At 39.7% G+C, this 25,167-nt stretch overlaps 2 protein-coding genes across 19 annotated transcripts in view; one reads left to right on the forward strand and one right to left on the reverse strand.

Moving 5' to 3' along the window:
* Window positions 1–2,239, forward strand: part of epb41a (erythrocyte membrane protein band 4.1a) — a 178,530-nt gene extending 176,291 nt beyond the window's left edge. For all 17 annotated transcript variants that reach the window (XM_041213303.1, XM_041213305.1, XM_041213288.1 and 14 more), the window contains 3 exons: window positions 844–945; window positions 1,270–1,350; window positions 2,135–2,239. In XM_041213303.1, the coding sequence (XP_041069237.1) occupies window positions 844–945; window positions 1,270–1,350; window positions 2,135–2,233 (282 nt within the window). In that variant the 3' untranslated portion in view covers window positions 2,234–2,239. The remainder of the gene's footprint in view (window positions 1–843; window positions 946–1,269; window positions 1,351–2,134) is intronic.
* A 3,392-nt stretch (window positions 2,240–5,631) lies between these two features.
* Window positions 5,632–25,167, reverse strand: part of LOC121291765 (transmembrane protein 200A-like) — a 53,589-nt gene continuing 34,053 nt past the window's right edge. The window contains exon 2 of one of the 2 annotated variants that reach the window (XR_005946069.1): window positions 5,632–5,736. The gene's annotated coding sequence lies outside the window, so the exon portion shown is untranslated. The remainder of the gene's footprint in view (window positions 5,737–25,167) is intronic. The other variant, XR_005946068.1, reaches the window with a different exon arrangement.

The raw sequence follows: 25,167 nt of genomic DNA on the forward strand, positions 1-25,167 counted from the left end.
TTACTTGCATTTGTATTTTATGTGTATACCAACTTTTAGCTCTACAGCCTAATAATTTTATTTTGAAAGATGAAAATAACTTTCCCAAGGAACTAACATTAACGGATTTATTATAGCCCCTTATTATTTGGAGCTTTCCCACTGGTTTACTGTTAGCTATGCTATCTGTTCATTTCCTTTTTCTTTGAGATGGCTTTTGAAGCATTTTAATCTGTCTGTTGGCTCTCGAGTAGTATTGCTGTACAGAACTGGCCATTCTAATGCTCTACTGCCTGGTCTCTCATCTTCCATAATCCATAACCTTGAGCCCTTCCAAAACTCTGCTGCTTGTATCCCAACCCACACCAATGCATTCATTTTAAAACGTTCATCATTGTGTTCAAATCCCTCTATGGGCATTGCCATCCCTACCTCTACAACCTTCGCCATCGTTACAACCTTGCAAGAACTTGGCGTTCCTTCAACTTGTTGTTTATCAAACCCAATCCCTTTGTGCTAAGATTGGCAACAATGCCTTCAGCCATCCAGACCCAAAACTCTGGAATTTTCTACCTAAATCCCAGTGCCTCTCCATCTCTCTCTCTTTAAGATTTCCATCCTTGACTAGGTGTGAAAAGTTTGTCTGATTATGCTCCTGTGAAGAGCCTTTGAATGTTTTATTACATTAAAAGTATTGATAAATGCAAATTGTTTGTTTAGAAAAAGAATGATCCCTTTCATGGGTGTGTTGTAGACTAGATCTCATTTTTAAAAATTCAATCTTGGGATGTGGGCACATTGGCACATTACTGTATGTCCTCTTGAATGAATTCCTCATTAGTAAAACATTGTAATTTGTTACAGGCAGATGATGGTAATGGTGATTGTGAACCTGGGGTATTGATGAGTGCTCAGACTATCACATCCGAGACCGTCTCCACCACTACAACCACTCAAATCACAAAGGTAAGGAAAAATTATTAAAACATCTTGAGGGTTCCATTGAATATTTCTTGGTATTGTGTGACTAAAATGGCCTGTATACATTTTCTAATGTAATGCGTTTGTGAGGCAAATGAATTTAGATTGGAAAGAGTTTTGAAAATTATTAAGGGAATGTGCAGTTAAGTTCACCAGTGCTGTTATCCAGCCAGCCATCCGGCAGTGTCCTCAAGTTAGGCCAAGATAGCTCAAAATTCCAATTCGATCCTGTGAGATACAGAAAATTTATATACCAAAGTGAATGCTTAAATATAGTAGAATTTAAGCAGCCTTTTTCACCTTTTTCAGACTATTAAGGGAGGAATTTCAGAAACCAGAATTGAGAAACGGATTGTAATCACAGGAGATACAGATGTTGACCATGATCAGGTGAAAATTATTTGTAACTGTGCAGTAAGTTTCTAGATTGCGTTTTTAAAATAAGGTCTTGATTCAGGATATTAATCCTCATATTAACAAATAATCTGATACACCTGGTGTTGTTAGTAAGTAACTGGTTTAATCATTTAAAAATTGTGCTTAGACTGCATTATTAATTAGTTACTACTGGAGAATTTTCCCCAATTTTAAAATGACTAGATTTCTTCACAGCAGAAGCCATGTCCTGGCCACAACGGAGTCACCCACTTTGTGGCCTCCAACAATATCGTTGTTCATCCTGTTGCCAGAAGGTGGGCAAAAATTAACATGGAAGCCTTCAGGAGGTTGTCCAATCACGTCCCCTCCTTCCTTTACTCCTGAATTAGTCATGGTCAGAAGATTTCTAAGAATAGAATTGCAGTCCTTCTACCCTGTGGTGAATTATGCTGTTGTTGAATATGCTGCACCTGTACAACGCACCCTTTTGTTCATTTACACCTGCTTCAAGCTGAAATAACCAGTTTGATCCAATTTTTTTTAGTGCTTTTCTCCACATTGCACAACTCAAGGCACAGCATTTTAGTAGATGATTTTGTATTGGTCTTTTTTTAACGTTATATTTGTTTCATAAAAAAATTACATAAAAGTTACACTCAGAAATTGGAAAACAATAATACACACCTTTTAATAATCCACACATTGCAACAGCATACAAGAGCAATGGCACAATTGGGCAACTACATGGATATTTAGAAGTATGTTCCACCTTTTAACATTCTAGTATTTTTTGCAGGCTTTGGCACAAGCTATCAAAGAAGCCAAAGAGCAGCATCCAGATATGTCAGTGACCAAGGTAGTGGTGCATCAAGAGACAGAGGTAGCTGAGGAATAAGGCCAGGTAAAGTTTTTAATTCTTAGTATTTATATTAAAAGGCAACAATATTTTTTCTGACATAACTAAATTAAAAGAATTGCTGACAAGATTACATACCAGTGTTTCTATGATGAATCACACTCTTGAGTAGAGTGATTTAACATCAGTTCAGATTTGAGCTGCTAATACAGTGCACTGTAGCAAGGAATGTCACCTAAGTGGACCTCAAGTCACAGACTCATCAGTACTGTTGAACAGCAGCCCGAACATTGGTGCAGATCCACATCTGCGTTGCATAATCCTGGTTTGGATGTTTTCTTCTGTAGGTGATCTAAAGCTTTCAGCCACTCTGTCTCTATAGAACAGCTGTAGATAGATAAGACAGTGGTGTTGCACCTTTGTTTTACAGGGTGGCTAGATGCAGCTTGGGATACAATACTTCCCATGCAGCAAGTTTTTGCAGGTGGCAATGCTGAGCCAAGAGTATGCATTCCCCCCCAGGGCGTGAAGATCAGCAGATCCTGTACACCATCTATGTCAGTCGAGTAGTAACATTGACCTTGCTTTGGAAGGAAGTAAACCACCTGGCCCTTTTTGTAGAGATTGCTGCTAATTAGAATACAAAGCAGAATAAGTAGTTACAGAAACTTTTGAGCATTAAATTGCATGAGTTATAATTTAAAATTTCTATATTTGGTGGTTTGTCCTACCATGAGGTAATACCTTTCCTATTTCTTGTTTTACAGAAAAAAATGCTTTGAACAACTTATTTCCAAGTCTTACTGCTTGACCATTCAATGGAATATTTTTATACATTTTTAGGATCTGACCACTGCCATTTGCGTTTATTTAGCAACCCTTCAATAATCACCAAATCTTATAAATGGAACCAAGTACACAAAGGACATTTGACAGAACAAGAGGAATTCTAAGCCAATGTGTAAACTTGGACTGTTTTCTGTGGGTTTTTTTTAATTACATTCTATTTGATACAGTTTTAGATGCATAGATTTTTACATATTTCAGTACCTAAAAACACAGGTTGAGAAAACTGCTTTGCTTTTGGGTTTTTCCCCACTGGCTGTTTTAGTGTGCAAAACATCAGATTAAATTTCAATATTTAGGCTGAGAAGTTGAGTAGTTTGTGAAGAGTGGAGAAATGAAATTCCAGCATTGTTTAATCATGAAGCATTTTATACTGTGAATTAAAGCAGCTGTGAATAGTTATGAACTTTTGACACTTCGATTTCTCACATCTTAACAAAAATGAATCTTCATTTTTACCTGTCTGGAGCCTTCTACTTTTATTTTACATTTGAAAGCTGATGTATCCTTTTTCAAATGGACTGTTTAAAAAGTTTCTCAAGATTCAGCACCAGCTAGCTGGCAATTCCGACAGTTTGGTTGATTTCAGTGGAATTTTGATAAATGATGATTGAAACACAAAAGTTTGCAAAAACAAACTCGTGGTTTTGGGGCGAGGGAGAGGCAGCTTTTAAATTTTTATTCTATTTTTAAAGATAAACCTGTAAAGGACTTCAGAAAAAGGATATAACAACTTTGATATTATCAGGAAGTTGTACAGGGCTTCAGGATACTTGACCAAAAAAGTTCATGCATTAAGTAGGATTGTGATCATCAAGTGCTAAATTAAGTAATATGGAATAAATTATTTAGAATAAACTTTTTACAAATGTTCTTCTACTTATGTTTCAGAATTTTTTTTAAAATGTGTGACAAATTCTCAAAACATACATTGTCTTGGCTGGATAATTTAACCCTTAATATATTTTAGCTGATTATCTGCAATTTAATATGTTGTATTTCTGTATAAAGTTTTTTGTTTTCCTATTCAGGAGTTATCCAGGATGTTGCTGGCAAGATTTAAGTGCCTCATTGAAATAAGTATCATGTTTGCAAATTAGACATTTGAAAAATATTGAGGCTCTGAAGTAGCTTTTAGTTTTTTTTATAATGTAAAGCAGAAGAAAATTTTAATTTCTCGTGCTGTGTGCAGTATTGCAAATAATATGCATCTAAGAAGCTTATGATCCCAATCCTACTATAAGCTCTGTACTTTGAATTTCATTCTTTTTAGATGTGATCCCTACTGATTGAAGGATTTTTGTAAAGTTCTTTTAATTATATAATTGTATAGTATTAGCAATTTAAAATCTTTACTCCATCAGCGTTTAATATTAGGACACCTTTTGATGGAAAATAAAAAAGAATTGCAGAGTCTTTGTAGATATTAATTAGTGGGAATTATCTCAGTGTTGTGGGACTTCAATCACACCATGATCATGCTGATGATGTAATAGGAAAATTTAGTAGTTGCATTTGGTAGCTGGAAGTATTGACTAAGTTCTTCCTTCTATGGCTTTTTGAATACAGTTTTAAAGAAATAAAACTTTTTGATCAGAAAACTGAGTTGCAAAACCTTTGAATCCATTGTGATTGTGTGGCCTTAATTATTTGCCTGTCTTTCCTAGAATTTGTTAATGTTCAAAATCCAATCCATTGCAGTTGTATATTTCTGAAACTAAGAGATGACACCCGGACTATGAACTTCCAACTTGACTGTAAAAATGCTGAGAATCCAACCTCCTGAAAGAAACCTCAGAACGTTAAAAAAATCAAAATATTTTGTTTTCAGTATGTCAGCCTTCGTGTACTTGTGAAAGTGATTAATTATATACCAAGCTTTTCAGTACCTAGCTCTAATACCTGGCCTGTTATGTTTTAAATAACAATGGGCTAAGAGAATACTGCAGCTTGTAAAGCTATACGTAGTGTAATTTAAACATACAGTGTCACAAATTGAATCTTCCAACCTTATTAACATTTTTGCAAATTTTTAAACTGTATTTTCAAAGATTTGGTGAGCTTACACAGAAATCAGACTGATGGTGACCTATTCATGGAAGAATAGTAAGAAAGCAGAGAGATTTCTTGAGAATGCAGTGAGCTTTACAATAAATTTGACTTGTTAAGTATGTTCATACTGATTTGAAAGTTAAAAATCTGCATTATAAGACATTGACACTCCAGTTGTGTTTTGTTTCATAATTATATCTGGTTGGCTAGCCTTTGAACACTCTGCATTTTGGCTTTCATCAGTAGAAATTGTGACTAGCCAATAATAAATATGCTGACTGCATACAGATGAATGCATATTAAACCTTTGTGCTCTCTTCCCTGGAGCATGTCATGAGTTCAAGTTGAGTGCTGGAAGCCAGATGTTTACATTGATGTGCATTTAAAATATTAATACCAGCTCAACCTACCTACAAAATAAAAGTACCCAATAAAGTATTTTTCCTGTCCTGGTCCTGGTAAGCTAGGTATGATCTGCAAATAAACTGTAATTCTTAAAGCCCTATGGACTGGTTGTCACAGTAGGCTAGCATACTTGCCTTTCATCTTGGGAACCTGGATTGCAGTCTTTCTACCTGCCGTAACAATCGTAAGGGCAGTGAATCTGGGCCAATCTCAGTCCAGATCCTGGTGGATCAAATAGTCTGCAGTGTAACACAAAATGAAGTGTAATTGGTAGTTTCATCAAGACAATAAGGGCAGCCAGCAGACGAAAATTAGTGTCACAGGAATGCAGTTGGTGTTTCCTCCTGATAGCATTAAGAAACACTTGCGTCGTGCTTTATTCCGTAAATGCTGTTGAGAAGTACCTGATGCTGTATCACAGAAGGGTAGCAGACACATGGGAACACTGCCACCTGGAAGTTCCCCTCCAAGCCACTCTCTGTCCTAACTTCGCTGTTGCTGGGTCAAAACCCTGGAACTCCCTCCCTAACAGCACTTTGGGTGCATGTACACCACATGGACTGCAGCATTTTAAGAAGGCAGCTCACAACCACCTTCTCAAGGGCAATTTAGGGATGGGCAATAAATGCTGGCCTAGCCAAGTGACGTTCACATCTCATGAATTAATTTTAAAAAGCCTTCTTTAAATCTAAAACATCTGTATGTCTGCTATCTCTGAGCTTTAACCCGTAGCCCCTGATTCAAGTGCGTTACCAGGGTTCCATATATTTATTTTCTTTGATTGGAAAAAAGACTTAACCAAATTCTGGGCCTTTATAATGTTGAAAATATAAATATAATGTAAGCAACTTAAACAGTTTTCCCAAAACTAAGGCGGGCTTGTACTAACTGAACAAATTTCAAGAGAACCAAAAGTACATATAAAGAATTATTTTTAGCTCCCATTGGCTCTGCTGGTTGAGACAAATTTTTGAGTATCACAGATTGAATTGATCTCAGCCAGAGTTGCTCAAGGGGAGCTATAATAAACTTCAGTGATTCTGGTTAAGGAAGGAAAAGGGATTGGCTAGTGTTCCCCTTTGGTAATTCCTATCCAGTGATAGCCACACGTACCCAACCCCCCCCCCCCCCGCCTCCCCGCCCACATTACAGAGTTTGTTGACTACAGATTTGAGTTCAGCTGTAATGCTCCTAATGGTCAAATTGCCTTTCAATGCTCACAGTCAACCTTGTGTTTAAATAATGGTCGCTTGAGCAAGAGCCATTGATGTCACTGTAACTAGATACCAACAAGAAATTGATGCCTTTTGGGAGACGGTGGCCTAATAATAATGTCACTGGACTAGTAATCCAGAAGCCCAGGTTGATGCCATGACATGGGTCCAAATCCCACCAGCAGCTGATGGAATTCATAAATCCAGGATTAAAAGCTAGTCTTAGTAATGGTGACCATGACAGCTATTATCGATTATAACAAAAACCCATTTGGCTTACTGATGTCCTGTAGGGAAGAAAATCTGCCATCTTAACCTACATGCACTCAAGACACTCAGCAATGTGGTTGACTCTTAACTGCCGTCTGCAGTGCTCTCACAAGTCACTCAGTTCAAGGGCAAATAGGTTTGGGCAACAATGCTGATCAGCGACACTCACAGCCCATGAAAGAATAGGGGAGCAAGAGAAGAGGGAAACCTGCTTTTTAAAATACTGTTTCTCCACCCTCCCATCTATCATCACCGTCATTGCCTGAGAGTAGCAGATTTATTGAATAGAATCTGATCAAAAGTGGTTAATGCTATGTCAATTAACCCCTTTGAAAGGCAATTGTTCATATGTCTATATTTACACTCAACCCCATCTGCAATTTCTGTGCTGCTATGGAAATGTCATCTACACAATACAGCTGATAGGAGTTGAATAGTAATGCAGATTTTAATCATCGCCTGTTGTAGACTGCTTACTAAATTATCTTTGTGGTTTGAGAAAAAAAAATCATAGAATTTTAATGTTTAATCTGTGGTTGAATGAAGCTCCTCGTGGGATAAAAGGATTGAAATTACTGTGACAGTCTTAAGTCGATGAATGTTCCTAGCATTCATGTGACTATTTTGTCCATAATTTTAGTTTGAAAATCAATTAAAATCTTAAATTGTTGTATGCTGTATCTGTATAAGCTGAAACATATTGTGTAGACCTGATGACTGCAGACTTTCTAAGCCTGATCCTACCTTGCATGTCAAGTCCATACATGGACACGTCAAATAAGGATCACTAGATGGTAATCAGGAGCAAGAACTGCAGCCAGTTTTCCCTTTATAACCTGAGGGCACTAAGCCTGTAACTCTTTCGAGTACAAACACGTTTCCATCTGTTCCTATTCAGATGAAGTTACATTGTTTCATAGTTTGGCCATTGTGAGATTTGAACTCTTGATAACGCTTTCGAGTGCAAACCTATTTCCATCTGTTTCAGATGAAGTTACATTGTTTCATAGTTTGCCATTGTGAGATTTGAACTCTTGATCTTGGGGTTACAAACCCAGTACCATAACCGCTTGGCTATTTAGGCCAAGCCCCTTGAGGGCACGAAGCCTGCAGTCCCAGCTGAGACTAGTTAATTGTGGTTAAGTCAGTCATTGACCCATGCTCTATATGGATGAGTTAGTCACTACCTTTATCAGCTTAGGTAGGCCTTCACCTCACTTTGAAAATTAAATCCTTTGCTATTGGTTAAATTAGCTTCTATGATTAATCTAAATAAAAAGACATTCTAAGAATTTTTTAATAACCAGTGCACATTAAAGTTGGGAGAAAATAGAAATCAGCAAGTTCTGTTACTTCCAATAATTAAGTGATTTTATAAACTGTACAGTTCAATACAGATCAATATTCTTTGCAAATAAATTGCATAATTGATGCATTGAAAATGCTAGAGACAAGTTCCTGCAGAGATTCAGTACAATAAAGATTTCAGTGCTGTATATAAAACCTCATCTGTTTAACATTAAGTCATTGCAAATGAACAAGACTGCAGCATTATAGAGGGACTGTATACAATGCTAGGTTTGCATCCAAATTAACCAGCCATCAAATTGCACATGTTCCAGCCTTAAATATTTCATGCAAATATAATTTGTGAGAATTTAAGATATTAATTAAGCATTAAGTTGGCATGAGATAGGCAAAGGTATATTTGAGCTATATTCTAACCTTAGTTCTTTTGCACCCATGCTTTTAATAGAACCTCATGGATTGTTTGTGTTTAATCAGGTCACCCTGTAAACAGTAAACTGCTCTGTTCTACAGGCTTTGAATTTTCATATGCATGTTTTTTTAATATGTTGGATGCATCCTCAAACTCCAGCTATTTATTTATTATGGAGAAAAACTGATATTGATTTGTTCTGTAACAAGCGGATGATCTGAAAAGATACGTTCTGGTGGCAAGTAAAATTTTCAAGTTATGGCTTTAGCATGTTGGGTGAAAAAGTGGTTTGTTTCATGATTTAAATCTTCAACTCTGTACGGTTTTTTAATGCCACTTCTTGCATACTTTTCCCTCATAAGAACCTAAGAAATAGAGCAGGCATAAGCTAAATGACTCCTCAAACATGGTCTGCCATTCAGTAGGATTATGATTGATCTTCAGCTTCAGGTCCCCATAACCCATAAGATAATTCATGGAGCAGTATAGTGGTACAGAGTTTGACTGCCTTGGCTATTCTTCTTGAGGCTGGACATAGTGTCAGCAGGCTCCACAATCAGGCAACATCACTGTGCTAGACTTTCACGCACTGGCTACTTCTTTCCCTGGCTCATTATCTTCCTCCGAGCTAAGTTTTCAGAAATTTGCAGTTCCCAGATGGAGCTTTTAAGAATTTGAAACGTACAGAAAATTGTAACTTTTTTATAATTTGGATAAAGTCCGGTTAGTTTTTCTCCGTGAAAAAAATTCTACCCAAAGTCCAAATTCAAGATAGTTTGGGAAGTAATCAGGAGTACGGTATGTCAATGTAGTGACTAGTGCTAAAGTAAAAGCTGTAAAATTGTTGCCAATCCCAACTTCTTACCTGTTCTATTTTCTGTAGGGAAAATTGACTAGATATCAGTTTAAGCAATTTGTTTTCTTTAAGGAACAGCTAGCAGCTCACTTTTGAGAGGGCTCAGAGATAATGGCCATGACAGAGTCCCATATGAAAGTAAGTCTGTTAGCACTTGTACTGTCATTGTGGTTGGTTCATCCTTTTGAAATAACCACTCAGGCCAGCAGAAGAAAACCTGCCCAATCAATAATGCACAGCTTTATCTGAGCAAATCATGACACAGGGAAAGCAGCAACTAACCACAGGGGATGGAAGGCAGGGATGAGTCTGGATGTCTTGTGTGACCAAGTATTCACAGAACTCACTGAAGTCAAAGAGCTGCTGGCCGAAAACTTGGAAGTTGCACCAAGATGTCCTTGTGTATGATAAACTAATGTCAGAATTTCAGACTTTTGGTGGAAGAGGAAAAACTGCAAAGTTTTGCAATAAATGATTAAAGCTGTTGGCTCAATAAATATACATTATATGAAGCACATTTGTCTATTGTACACCAGATTTTTTTTTTACAAATTTTAGTGCATGTGTCTGAAATGGTCACAAAATGCACACCTGAGGTCAGTCAGCCATTTCAATTAGACAGCATATTTTTAAGAGGACTTCTGGTTATTTAAATACATTAATTGAAGTGTGGGAATGGGACAGGATGTGGTTTCAATGGTCAGCAACTAACACTATGAGGGAGCTTGTCTGCATGCCTAATTTGAACTAATTTAGTATAATTTGTGGTCAGTTTTGAGGTTTTAATTTCCTTTGCATTGCCTATATCAAGTGAAGTGGTTAAGAGGGTTTCTAGGTCAGTCATCTCCTTTGTTATCCTGCAGAGACTCAGTCAAAGCTACTTGAAAGATATTGTATCATTAAATGTTTTGAAACCGTTTGTGTTGTCACATATTTAATTATATTTGTATGTTTTGGTTTATTTGCCTTTCTGCTTGTTTTTGCTTATCTTACAAATAAATTTGACTAATAGTTTTAGCCTGAATACAACAGTCTAATGTTGTGTACTTACAGCCTTTCAGAATAGATAGGCAAAATGGTGAGCATTTCACATGGTATCCAGTAATCAAATGGTAATTGTCTAGTCAATTGACATGCTCTACACACAAGCATTTAAAGGACATAGGTAGCAGTTTATGGGACCTGCTGCTTTGCTTTGAGTGATAAACAAAAGTATTGAAAGAAAGCCCTAATCGTTACCAGGTGATATAACAATTTTGAGTTCTTATTGGAATCCGATGAGAAAATCAGTTCAGGCATTTTTCTGATTTTGGCCAGCACTTGAGTTTAATCCTGAGGAAACTTTTGAAGACTTGCACAATATTTTTCCAAACCGTGTTCAGTTTCAATGACTAGCCAATGCCATCACAACTAGTGTCATTTCTGGATTTTTATCATTTCATTTTGTACTTTTAGCATTAGTTTTACTACTGATTCTCTGTACTTTAAAATCTGTTAGATCACAAAGTTCTGTTAATCCTTTCTTCATTTGTTTTTGTGATCTGATTTCAAGCTATTTAAATGCTTTTGCACCAATTTTCTCACTAGAATATGGATCCATGGCACCAGATGATTACTATTCTTCAAGCTGAACCTAAACCATGAATGTCAGCAGGTTATGCAAGAGCATTAAAGCTGAGTTCTTTCCCATTTCTGGGTAACATTCACATGAATACTTCCCATAACAAGGATCTCTGCAATCAGACGTAGTAACCCCAACAAATCCTTCCCTAACCTACCTAATTACACTAAAGAATGCTACTAGCAAGATCAGCCAACTCCATGCAGACTATGTATTCAAATGGAACTTGCCTAGTCAGTCCCTTAGCAAGATGAGCTATCAAGGCTTTGTATACGTTCTTGTTGACAAAAATCTGTAGCAACAAGAAGAAATTGATATTAAAAATGACTCTACTGCCAATGAGTTCCTCAAGTTTTTTATTCGTTCATGGGATAAGGGCAGGGCTGGCTAGGCCAGCATTTATTGCCCATCCCTGGTTGCCCTTGGTAAGGTGGTGGTGAACTGCCTTCTTGAACCACTCCAGCCTATGTGATGCAGGTACACCCACGGTGCTGTTAGAGAGGAGTTCCAGGATTTTAACCCAATGACAGTGAAGAAGTGGCAATATATTTCCAAGTCAGGGTGGAGAGTGGCTTGGAGGGAAATTTACAGGTGGTGGTGTTCCCATGTGTCCACTGCCCTTGTCCTAGGTGATAGCAGTCATGGGTTTGGAAGGTGCTGCCTAAGGAGCCTTGGTGAATTCATGCAGTGCATCTTGTAGATGGTACACACTGCTGCAATTGTGCGTCCGAGTTGGAGGGAGTGAATGTTTGTGAATAGGGTGCCAATCAAGCGGGCTGCTTTGTCCAGGATGGTGTCAAGCTTCTTGAGTGTTGTTATACTCGTCCAGGCAGTGGAGAATATTCCATCACAGTCCTGACTTGTGCCTTGTAGATGGTGGACAGGTCAGGAGATGAGTTACTCGCCGCAGGATCCCTAGTCTCTGACCTGCTCTTGTAGCCACACTATATTTATATGGCTAGTCCAGTTCAGCTTCTGGTCAATGGCAACCCCCAGAATGTTGATAGTGGGGGATTCCACGATGGTAATACCACTGATTGTAAAGGGGTGATGGTTAGATTCTCTCTTGTTGGAGATGGCCATTGCCTGGCACTTGTGTGGTGTGAATGTTACTTGCCACCTTTCAGGCCAAGCCTGGATATTGTCCAGGTGTTGCTGCAATTGAACATGGGCTGCTTCAGTATCTGGGGAGTCAAGAATGGTGCTGAACATTGTGCAAGTATCAGCGAACATCCCCCACTTCTGACCTTATGATGGAAGGAAGGTTATTGATGAAGCAGCTGAAGGTGGTTGGGCTGAGGAACTGCTGCAGTGATGTCCTGGCGCTCAGATGATTGACCTCCAACAAGCACAACCATCTTCCTTTGTGCTAGGTATGACTCCAACCCCTGATTCCCATTGACTCATGTTTTGCTAGGGCTCCCTGATGCCACACTCGGTCAAATGCTGCCTTGATGTCAAGGGCAGTGACACTCACCTCACCTCTGGAGTTCAGCTCTTTGTCCATTTTTGAACCAAGGCTGTAATGAGGTCAGAAACTGAGTGACCCTGGTGGAACCTGAACTGAGTGTCAGTGAGCAGGTTATTGCTAAGCAAGTGCTACTTGATAGCACTGTTGATGACTACTTCCATCTCTTTTCGATGATGGACAGTAGACTGATTGGGTGGTAATTGGGTAGGTTGGATTTGCCCTGCTTTTTGTGTACAGGACATACCTGGGCAATTTTCTACATTGCTATGTAGATGCCAGTGTTGTAGCATCTAAATTCCTAAATCAACTCAGCTTTGTGATAATACCAAGCTATTTGCATGTAAAGAAACAAATGCTATTCAGCTTTTTCATTGTTATGAAGATTAAGATGAACAACAGTGAATTTTAGCACTTTGGCTGGGTTATGCACAAAAGAAATAGCCAAAGAAATGGTTTGGATCAAATACCACCACAAGTAACATCTGCAGTGGGTTAAGAGAATCTGGCAAAACTGAAGGAAATGTGCTACCAAAGCTGAAGCATCACAGAGCACTAGAGCAATGACAGCTGGAATGAAGAATCATTAAAATGTTTGACTTTAAAATGGTTAACTTAATAGGCACCAGAATGAAACAGAGAGGATAAAAAAAGGTGCACTGAGGACCAGGAGAAGCAAATAGCAAAGAAAAGGAGGACTGGAAACTGAATATTCTGGGCTATAGGATATTCAGGAAAGATGGAGAAGGGAAAAAATGGAGCAGGGTTGCCAGTATTAAAGAAAGAGACTCATGATATAGTTGAGGGACCAAGGACACCATCTATTTGAGAATTAAGGAACAATGGAGGACCAATTATATCACTGGGTATATTAAGGTCACCAAATAGCGAGAGGGAGATGGAGGAGCAAATTACAAAATTACAGAAGGACACTAGTAGATAAAACACTAGTTAAGCAATGGGAAACCTTCAAAGAGAAGTTGATTTGGGCACAAGGTAGACACATTTCTATGAGGGTGAAAAGTGCAGCCAAAGATAAATCTTTAAAGACGACTAAAGATACAGAGGCTAAACGAGCCACAAGCATAAGAACTAGGAGCAAGAGTAGGTCATTTAGCCCCTCAGGCCTGCTCCACCAGTCAATAAGATCTTGGATGATCTGATGTGACCTTAACTCCACTTTGTTGCCTATCCCCAATATCCCTTGACTCCCTTGTCAATCAAAAATCTGTCATCAGCCTTGAATAAGTTCAATGACCCAGCCTCCACGCAGGATGTGTGCAGCTCCAACAACATCCGAAGTCTGACACCATCCAGGTCAAAACAGCTCACTTAATTGGCACCCCATCCACCACCTTCAACATTCACTCACTCCACCACTGATGTACAGTGGCAGCAGTGTGTACTATCTGCAAGATGCATTACAGCAACTCACCAAGGCTCCTTCAACAGCACCTTTGAAAACTCCGACCTCTACCACCTCAAAGGACAAGGGCAGCAGATCCATGGGAACACCGCCACCTGCAAGTTCCACTCCACGTCACGCACCATCCTGACTTCATTGTCACTGGGTTAAAATCCTGGAACTCCTACTGTGGATGTACCTACACCACATGGACTTCAGCAGCTCAAGAAGGCAGCCAATTGGAGATAGGCAATAAATACTGGCCTAGCCAGCAATGCCCAGATCCCATGAATGAATGAAGACTCCCAAATACTAACAACCCTCAGTGAAGAAATTTTCACCTCTCTCTCAAATAGGAGACACCTTATTTTGAAACCATGCACCATAGTTCTAGATTCCCCCATGAGAGAAACATCCCCCTCAGCATCTACCCTGTCAAGCCCCCTCAAAATCTTATGTTTCAATAAGATCACCTCTCAATCTCCTAAATTTCAATGAGTACAGGCCCAACCTCCTCAACCTTTCCTCATAAGACATCCCCTTTATGCCAGGAATTGGTCTATTGAATCTTCTCTGAACTGCCTCCAATGTAAATATGTGCCTCCTTAAGTAAGGTGACCAAAAACATGCATAGTACTCTAGGTGTGGTCTCGCCAATGCCCTGTACAATTGTAGCAGGACTTCTCTACTTTTATACTCCATTCCCCTTGCAATAAAGGCCAATGTTGCATTTGCCTCCTTAATCACCTGCTGTACCTGCACGCTGACTTTTTGTGATTCATGTACAAGGGTAACTTGTTTTGTGCTAATTACAAAGATCAAAGGATAGCAGAAAACCAAGCTGAATATAGAAAGTACACAAGACTGAAAAAAGGAATAAAGACAGAGAGTACAAAGTATAGATTAGTGCCCAATGTAAAGGGTACATCAAGGTATTTTATAAACAAGTAGTAAAAGCATAATCAATGGACGAGTGTAGCTAATTAGGGACCAAAGATTAAATCATCTTGCAGAGGGTATGGTTGAGGTATTAAATTAGTAGTTTGTACCTATCTTGACTGGAGAAGATGACAATAAAGCGGTAAAAGAAGTGGGGAGAACAAAATTGGATTTTTTTTCCTTTATTCATTCATGGGATGTGGGCATCGCTGGCTGGGCCAGCATTTATTGTCCATCCCTAGTTGTCCTTGAGAAGGTGGTAGTGAGCTGCCTTCTTGAATTACTGTAGCCCATGTGGTGTAGGTACACTCACAGTGCTGTTAGGGAGGGAGTTCCAGGATTTTGACCCAGCGCCAGTGAAGGAACGGTGATATATTTCCAAGTCAGGACGGAGAGTGGCTGGGAGGGGAGCTTCCAGGTGGTGATGTTCCCATCTATCTGCTGCCCTTGTCCTTCTAGATGGTTTCGGTCGTGGGTTTAGAAGGTGGTACCAGAGGAGCCTTGGTGAGTTCCTCCATTGCATCTTGTAGATGGTACTGATGCCACTGTGCATCAGTGGTGGAGGGAGTGAATGTTTGTGGGTGTGTACCAATCAAGCAGGCTGCTTTGTCCTGGATGGAGTCAAGCTTCTTGAGTGTTGTGTTGTTGGAGCTGCACTCGTCCAGGCAATTGAAGAATATTCCATTACATTCCTGATTTGTGCCTTGTAGATGGTGGGAGTCAGGAGGTGAGTTACTCACCACAGGATTCCAAGCCTCTGACCTGCTCTTGCAACCACAGATTTATATGGCAGGTCCAGTTCAGTTTCTGGTCTATAATAACCACCCCCCCCCAGGATGTTGATAGGGATTCAGTGATGGTAATGCCATTGAACATCAAGGGGTGAAAATTAGACAAAGGGGAGGTATTCAAAGGTTGCAGTTCTCAAAGTAGAAAAGTTAGCCTATTCAGATGGATACACAGTAGCTTACTGAGGGAACCTGCAGAGTCTCTGGCCACAATCTTCCAATTCCAACATGAGAATGGTGCCAGAGAACTGGAGGATTGCAAATTTTAACGCCCTGTCGAGAGAGAAACCTGGCAACTAGAGGTTTGCCAGCTTAACGTCAGTGATGGAAAAACTTCTGGAGGCAAAAATCTGGGACAATATTATTTGGCATTTGGAAAAGTATGAACTAAAAAATGAAAGCCTGCGTGCATTTTTTTAAAGACAAATTATGCTCTTTGATGAAATAACAGAGGTCAATGAGGGCAATGTTGTTGATGTGTATATGGACTTGCAAAACATATTTGTCAATGTACCACATGATAGACTTGTTATCAAAACTAAAGCCCATGGGATTGAAGGGCCAATAGCAGCACGGATCAAAAATTGGTTAAGGGATAGAAAATAGAGTTGTGGTGAATGGTTGCTTTACAGGCTAAGATGTTCCCAAAGTTCTTTATTAGGACAGCTGCTCTTCTTGACGTGGATTAATGGCCTGAATCTGGGCATACAGGCCATAATTTCAAAGTTTGCAAATGATACGAAACTCAGGAATGTAGTAAACAATGAGGTGGATAGTAAAAGACACCAGGAGGACATAGAAGTAAAATGGGAAGGGTATATGACGGATGAAACTTAATACTGAAAATTGTAAAGTGATACATTTTGGTAGGAAGAATGAGGAGAGGCAACATGAATCAAGTGGTACAGTATTAAAAGGGCTGCAGAAACTGAAAGATATAGTGGTTTACATACACACATTTTTGATTGGGGAAAGACAGATGAAAAAAATTTTAAATTTAAGAAAAGAATATGGAACCCTTGGCTTTATTACAGAGGCAGAGGGTACAGAAGCAAGGAAGTTCAGCTAAAACTTTTATAAAACACTAATTAGGATTCAGCAGAAGTATTGTGTTTAATTCTGGGTATCAAAGACATCAAGGCCTTTGACGGTGCAGGAGATTTACTAACCCACGACCATTACCATCTAGAAGGATAAGGGCAACAGATAGATGGGAACACCACCATCTAGAAGTTCCCATCCAAATCACTCACCATCCTAACTTGGAAATATATCGCCGTTCCTTCACTGTTGCTGGGTCAAAATCCTGGAGCTCCCTCCCTAACAGCACTGTGGGTGTACCTACACCACATGAACTGCAGCGATTCAAGAAGGCAGCTCACCACCACCACCACCTCAAGGGCAACTGAGGATGGGCAATTAATGTTGGCCCAGCCAGCGAAGCCCACATCCCATGAATGAATAAAAAAATACCAGGAATAAGAGGACTTCAGTGTATTCAGAGGCTGGAGAAGCTGTGGTTGTTCTCACAGGAAATAGGAGCAGGAGCACACCAACTCCACTCTCCTGCCCACTTCCCATATCTCTTAATTCCCTGAGAGACCAAATATCTGTCTATCCCAGCCTTAAATATATTTAATAATGAATCTTCCTCAACCTTCTGGAGTAGAGAATTCCAAAGATTCACAACCCTTTGAGTGAAGCAATTTCTTTCATTCCAGTTCTAAATGATTGGCCCTTTACCCTGACACTGTGTTCGAACCAGCAGAAACAACCTTTCAGTGTCTACCCAGTCAAGCCCCTTCAGGATCTTGTACGTTTCAATGCGATCGCCCTTCATTCTTATAAACTCCAGAGAATATAGGCCCAAATTACTCAGCCTTTCATCGTAAGACAATGCTCTCATCCCAGGGACCAATCTAGTCAACCCTCTTGGTACTGCCTCCAATGCAAGTATATCCTTAAATATGAAGACCAAAACTGCAAAAAGTATTCTAGGTGCAGTGGTGCCAAAGTCCTGTACAAATGTAGCAAGACTGCTTTATTCCTGTACTCCAATCTCCTTGCAATGAAGGCCAACACGCCATTTTCTGTCCTGATTGCTATACCTGCATGCTAACTTTCTCCGTAGTACAGAGAATGATAGAAGGGACTTTGATTTGAGGTGCTCAAAATCATGAATTGCTGTAATAGAGCAAATGAGGAGGAACTGTTTCCAGTTGCCCACAGATTTAAGATCATTGGTTCAAGGACCAAAGGTGTTGTGACCTGGAAGACACTGTCTGAAAGGATGGTGGAAGCAGAACAAATAGCATTGGAAAGAGAATTTGGCAAATACTCGAAAAAAGTGACAGGCTGTGGGAAATGGGATTAATTGCAAAGCTCTGTCAAGGAGCCAGCACTGATGTAATGAGTCAAATGGCCTCACTCTGTGCTATCATAACGTGATTCTATGATGACTGTCAAGGATATAATTAGCTGTATTCCTAAATCCTGTAGCTCTATGGTCAGGTATTTAATTTAGAGCCAACTGTCTCAGGCAATGTGTCCCAGATTCTAACCACCCCCTCAAATCCCCTCTAAACCTCCTGCCCCTTACCTTAAATCTATGCCTCCTGCTTATTGACACCTCCACTAAGGGGAAAAGTTTCTTCCTATCTATGCCCCTCATAATTTTGTACAACTCAATCAGGTCCCCCAAAAGCACCTGTTTCTCTGCTGTATAACTCTATGACCCTAAAGGCTTCTCTGTACCCCAACAGCACACCAGTTTCTTTCTTGTGTTTTTAAATTTTAATCTGCATTTGAATGGTAATAAATGCTGAAGCAATATGGTAAGTGTTTAAAATTATGAAAGGATGGGACAGGGTAGATAGAAGCAGGCTGTTTACAGTAGTAATGATTGAGAGGCTTGAAGATACAGGATTAAATCTAAGAGACTTGGAACAAAGATCAAGAAAAAAACACAAGTTAATGAGCAGCCTAAAGCCTGGTGAAGGATCCCTGTGTAAAACATGTTCCCAATGAGGATTCTTCTGTGACCCCGCAGCTAGTGGTGATTTTATTTTTAAATTAAATTAAATTTTACATGGAGTCCAGAGGAGCAGGAGTACTCTCCTCAAACCCCACAGTCCCTTTTTTTGTCCGTCCATGGGATGTGGGCATCACTGGCTAGGCCAGCATTTATTGCCCATCCCTAATTGCCACTGTTCAGCATTTAAGAGTCAACTACATTGCTGTGGGTCTGGCGTCACATGTAGGCCAGACCAGGTAAGGACAGCAGATTTCCTTCCCTAAAGGACATTAGTGAACCAGATGGGGTTTTACGAAAATTGGAAGCCAATTGCAGCTATTGCCCTGGTGAAGCAACTGAACTCAGCACAGATCAGAGAGTGGAGTTGGGAGCTTTTCATATCAATACCAAATTATGGAATGCAGTTAGCAACTGAGCACCAAACAACTCGTGAACAAAATTCAAATGCAATTTCCAATTGAGCATTCTGGCTCTGCTTGAATTGGTTCAATTAGCAATTCCAAAAATGGTGTCAGTATATTTCTTGGACTTCAAAAGGCAATTGGTATATACTTGTAAAGGAAAAAAAATTGCAGGGCTACAGAGGAAGAACAGGGGGAGTCTGACTAATTGGACAGCTGTTTCAAAGCAGCAGCACATACACAAAATTGGGCTGTGTGACCTACTATGCTGCATGGATTTTATGTTCTGAGTTAAGCCGCAACTGACTGCTGTCCACTTTTCTCTCTGGAGCCTTTGAAGTTCATTTAAAAAAACATATGTCAATTTATTACTTCATAACTTGAAATATCTCCAGCTGGTTGCTTCAAAAATGCCCCAAGCTAAGCTGTTCCATAAATACCTAGCGTTGTGAACATTTAAAGATTTTTGGCTTGGAACACAGACCATAGACCATAAGACATAGGAGCAGAAATTAGGCCAATCGGTCCCGAGTCTGCTCCTCCATTTAATCATGGCTGATAAGTTTCTCAACCCCATTCTCCCACCTTCTCCCCGTAACCTTTGATCCCTTTACCAATCAAGAACCTATCTATCTTGGTCTTAAATACACTCAATGACCTGGCCTCCACAGCCTTCTGTGGCAATGAATTCCATAGATTCACCACTCTCTGGCTAAAGAAGTTTCTCCTCATTTCTGTTCTAAAAGGTCTTCCCTTTACTCTGAAGCTGTGCCCTCGGGTCCTAGTCTCTCCTACTAATGGAAACATCTTCCCCATGTCCACTCTATCCAGGCCTTTCAGTATTCTGTAAGTTTCAATCAGATCCCCCTTCGTCCTTCTAAACTCCATCGAGTATAGACCCAGAGTCCTCAAACATTCCTCATATGTTAAGCCTTTCATTCCTGGGATCATTCTCGTGAACCTCCTCTGGACCCTCTCCAGGGCCAGCACATCCTTCCTGAGATACGGGGCCCAAAATTGCTCACAATATTCTAAATGTGGTCTGACCAGAGCCTTATAAAGCCTCAGCAGCACATCCCTGCTTTTATATTCTAGTTCTCTCGAAATAATATTTGCCTTCCTAACTACTGACTCAACTTGCAAGTTAACCTTAAGAGAATCCTGGACTAGGACTCCCAAGTCCCTTTGCACTCCAGATTTCTGAATTCTCTCCCCATTTAGAAAATAGTCAATGCCTCTATTCTTCCTACCAAAGTGCATGACCTCAAACTTCCCCACATTGTATTCAATCTGCCACTTCTTTGCTCATTCTTCTAACCTGTCCAAATCCTTCTGCAGCCTCCCCGCCTCCTCAATACTACCTGTCCCTCCACCTATCTTTGTATCATCTGCAAACTTAGCCAGAATGCCCTCAGTTCCTTCATCTAGATTGGTTGCGTAGAGTTTGGGAGACAGGTGGGCAACAATATATTGTGCTAAGATTCTTTTTTATTCCCAAGGAGATAAAATGAGAAAAAAAACTGCAAATGCTGGAAGTTTAAAATAGAAGCAGAAAAACACAGCAAGCCCTCAACTGAGGGGAGATGGGTTAATGCTTCAGATGTACAGCCAAAAAGTTAATTTGCCCTTATTTTTGATTGGTAAAAGACTTGCATTTATGTAGTGACAGACTTACTGTGTTTTCCAGCATTTCATATTTATATACAAGGGCAAGGTGTTCACAAATTTGATACTAAATGGGCATTAGTTTTGTTTTTAAGAAAGTGATTTTTTTACCCAATGTTCTGTCATGACAGCGCAGGTCGTTCTCGGTTTCACCAGTTTATTTTTCTTTCATGGGATTTCGGTGTTGCTAGCAAGACTGGCATTTGTTGCCCAACCCCTAAATGCCCTTGAGAAGGTGGTGGTGAGTTGCTGCAATCCATCTGGTGTAGGTAAACCCACAGTGCTGTTAGGAAGGGCAAGGAAGCCTTTTGATTTGTGAACCAAGTCTTTTGAAACTGCATAGTTCCATTGAAATAATGCTCCACCAAGGAAAGAACGCTTCTTCATGATGAGTAGGAGCTGGGAAATGACTTGCCATCTCCTTCTGTTGTATTTCTTCTAGTTATTTTTTTTAAATAAAGACTTTTGCTGTTAATTCACTCACTGTGTCCCAAGCTTGTTCCAAACTCTGCCCAACATCCCATCCGCAACGAGTCTTTTCAGCGACGAGGTGAATGTTTTCTCTCAAACTCTGTCCTGCCGATTTACATTTTAATAGTTTGTAACTTGCAGAAATTTCACACTCCCAAGTTTCCCGGCAGAATGTGAATAAATTACTGACATCATTCAGGTGGCTGTAGAACAATGTTTTGTACATTTTAATGTATCCCTGCTACCAACTTTTAGAAAAAAAATCCAGTCTTCCTCGTTTTGTTTCAGGAGCAGTAAGTTGAAAACTAACATGATCATTACCGTAAATGAAGTTAGATATGAGGTGTAGCTTTTGACCTTATGGTGCAAACCTATGTTAACGCTTTCGTACCACAGGGCTACTGTGGACTTCAGCTCCTCCTGCTTTGCTGTGTGAAGATTTGCAATGCTGATCTTTAGATTTTTGATGCTTGATTTCCCATAAAACTTGTTCCGCAGCTAGTTTCAGCAAACCCTCAGCAATGTTTTTCACCCAGCAGCTTGGGCTAACCCAAAAACACTTCTAGTTTGAGTTCATGGTTCTCTAACCAGATCTAGCCTTCTATGAACTGAAATCTATATCTTTGCATGTGCTGCACAAGGGTTAACATGGCAAAGATTAACAATTTCCCTGACTTTGGTGTAAAGTACCCATTCTGAAATCAGGTACAAGTCAATGAACACCTGAGACAAAGCCCCTCCTGTCTTCTAACTAAATTCCCAATCAGTAAATTTAAGCTAGTCTTTGAAAATGGACATAAACTATCCCACATCACTAAATCAACCAGCAGAGAAGAATATTGGTGTCCTGGCCAACATTTATCAGTCAACTTACATCATAAAGAATTTCACTATTGGTTGTGGGAGCTTGCTATGTGCAAATTGGTTGCCATGTTTTGTACACTATAACAGTAAATTCATTTGAAAAAGTACTTCATTGGCTATAAAGCACTTCGGGGATATCCTGAGGTCATAAAAGGTGCTATATAAATGCAAGTCCTTTTTATTTTATGTGCCATTTCTTCATTTTTAAGAAGCATAGTCATGTTTACCATTCCAGGTTCCATCCCCATCCATGAACCATACATCATTCCTGGAGGGAGGTGAACATAATTTTGATGTTAGTTAGCTAGTAGATGGCTGGATGTGCCAGCCCTTGAATTGAGATAAGTCACCAAGATAACTCTGTATCTTGGGCAAAATTACCAAGACACTTGGATGAACACCTTGCTCTTCCAATAGTGCTGTGCGATCTACAATTCCCAACTGAACTAACAGAACAGGCAGGCAGGGTCTGAAGGACATTACCTTCAACATAAACCACTCCCTTCCAACTGCATGGGAGTGTCACTAACCCAATGTTATACAAGGCAATTTGTAAAAAGAACAAAAACTTTATAGCAGGAAACCAATGCACTCCCTAGCTCCAACTATGAGCTCCTGAATCAAGATATCTATCATACTAACTATAATTTTCACACACAAAAATTGCAAACTGATTACTTACTGTTTTACATGCAGAGAGTTCCACAGAATGTGGTGAGTGAAGGTTAGCAGTCAACATTTTTCTTCCCACGGTGAAACCATGAAGGATTACTTCTTTAAATAAACCATGACTACCTTTCCCCATTATAAACAGACAGCCTACAATGCACAGTTATAGTATCTGGCACACCACAGATCCGCATGATTAGTGAAAGATGCAGTGTAAACTCCAGATGTGTGGCTGTTCCTGATGTATCCCAATTCCAGTTCTTTGCACATTTACAAATTCTACATCAGTTTATAAATCTGAAAGTAATCACCATCACCATTAACAACCATCTTTTTTAATTCAGCTGTAAATCTGTTACTGTAATAAAACACAATTTATTGAAAACCCAGTAGTGAAAATAATTCTAATGGGAAATGAAATACACTGTTCAAATGAATCAGTGCTTTTTGTGTCCTTTCTATAAAGCAATCTGATTGTTGTGTCCTGTTCTCTGGATGGGATGTGCCGATTGGAGTAGAATGATTGTGTGGAGCAGTCTTGAGCTGTAGCATAAAGCAGAAGGCCCATGACTAGCACTGGCGGACAAACCCTTTACACATCCACATGAAATTATATTGCTCATTACATTAATGTTTAAAAGTTGATGGGTTTTGCTAAACATTAAAAAGCTTCAATTAAAATCACATGCAGCGGAATTGCGTTCAAATGAATTTCAAGGTAGAACGAGAACAGGGTTAATAAATATTATGGTTATAATGAGCAACACCATAGGTGCCCTGCTAAGAGGTTGATTTGTGGTGTACAGTGCAAGGGCAGTGGAGAGGACAACTGCTCTGCCTGCACAATCATATCAGCAGGAGCCCTGATCAGATTCCATTGTTTCCAGTTTTACCCAACTGCAACTTGTGATCAGTATCTGCCTCGCAAACATGGAGTGTCCGTGCTGATTAACATCAAAATTACAGCCTTTTAACACCCACTTAAATGTGGTAATGAAACCATCATCTGTTCCGGGTCAGCCAGCTAAGCCAAGATACGTTGGAAAATCAGAATGAGGAGTCCAACAGGAGCAAGTTGATGGCTGTTTTAAATCTTCATCTTGCATCCTCCCCCTTTACACGGGGGGGGGCAGCAAGACAAAATTCATCCCCCATACATAAGTGTTATTTTGACTTGCTTCTGGCGGTATTGCTCAGATTTTGAATTGCACATCATTGAACATGCTGCACTACGGAAATTTTTTTTTTTTATACAGATTAGGTATCTTTTTTTAAACTGTAGTTTATAGAACTCCTGATCCAACAAAAAACATTTCTTGGCAAACTTGTAGTACATTTGTAATCACCCGATTGTACTAATATAGAAAATGTGAGATTTGCCATTTTTTCATGTTTAGATAATCTTTGATTAATATTGGCCTATCCAGCCCATTATGCTAAACCCAAGAGATTCAGAGTCAGTCAACTCCTGGTGAGCAATGTCATTGACACCCCTTGAAGAATTTACAGCTCTGCAACAAATTCATTGTCACTTAGGGATTTGTTAAATTAGTACATATTCTCAAATGTATTTACAATCTGAAATAAGGAGTTTGGTTTTTTTTGCATTTCTGCCCCACTGTTATACGTAGATTTAAAGCCACAGTGTGTTACAGGTGGATTTGAGAGTCTTTTACACGTAGCATGAATCAAAAATAAATGGATCACTTTTTTCTGGTGTTTGTGAATGGATGGACACTGGAAAAACTCTGTACTCTTCAAACAGTGCCATTGAGATCTTTAACATCCACTTGAACCGCCCCAAGAGATGGAGCCTTGGTTTGACAGAACATCGGTAGGATGGCACCTTGGGTCCTGCAGGATGCCCCATAGCGTCAGCCTAAGTTCTGTGTCCAGCTAAAATCAATATCCAAAATGTTGGCAGCTTGACATTGATCTCTCCAGTCGGAAGTGGGGGCACAACCAGCTCTAGCCATTGGGGCCATAGGGCAAATTTCTATTGACTCTTGGGGCCCCAGTTCTAGGGCATGCTTGAGCAGGGTCCAAACCAAAATCTACCTCAACATAGCAGCTGATGCTATCCTAAAGTCTCCTTTGCAACAATGGAACTCAAGGAAGGATATAAAACCAAACTTTTTATTGTGAATTCTGGTTGAGGAGTAAGGCACCACCAAAGCTGAGAAGAGGAGGAGGGAAAAGGAGATAAATCAAGAAATAGTGGTTAAGTGACGTTATGCTTGAGTTTTTAAAGGAAGGCTGGGAATGCTAAGGAACTCCACAGTATT

The sequence above is a fragment of the Carcharodon carcharias genome, chromosome 19 (assembly GCF_017639515.1).
Source record: "Carcharodon carcharias isolate sCarCar2 chromosome 19, sCarCar2.pri, whole genome shotgun sequence".
Taxonomy (NCBI): Eukaryota; Metazoa; Chordata; class Chondrichthyes; order Lamniformes; family Lamnidae; genus Carcharodon; species Carcharodon carcharias.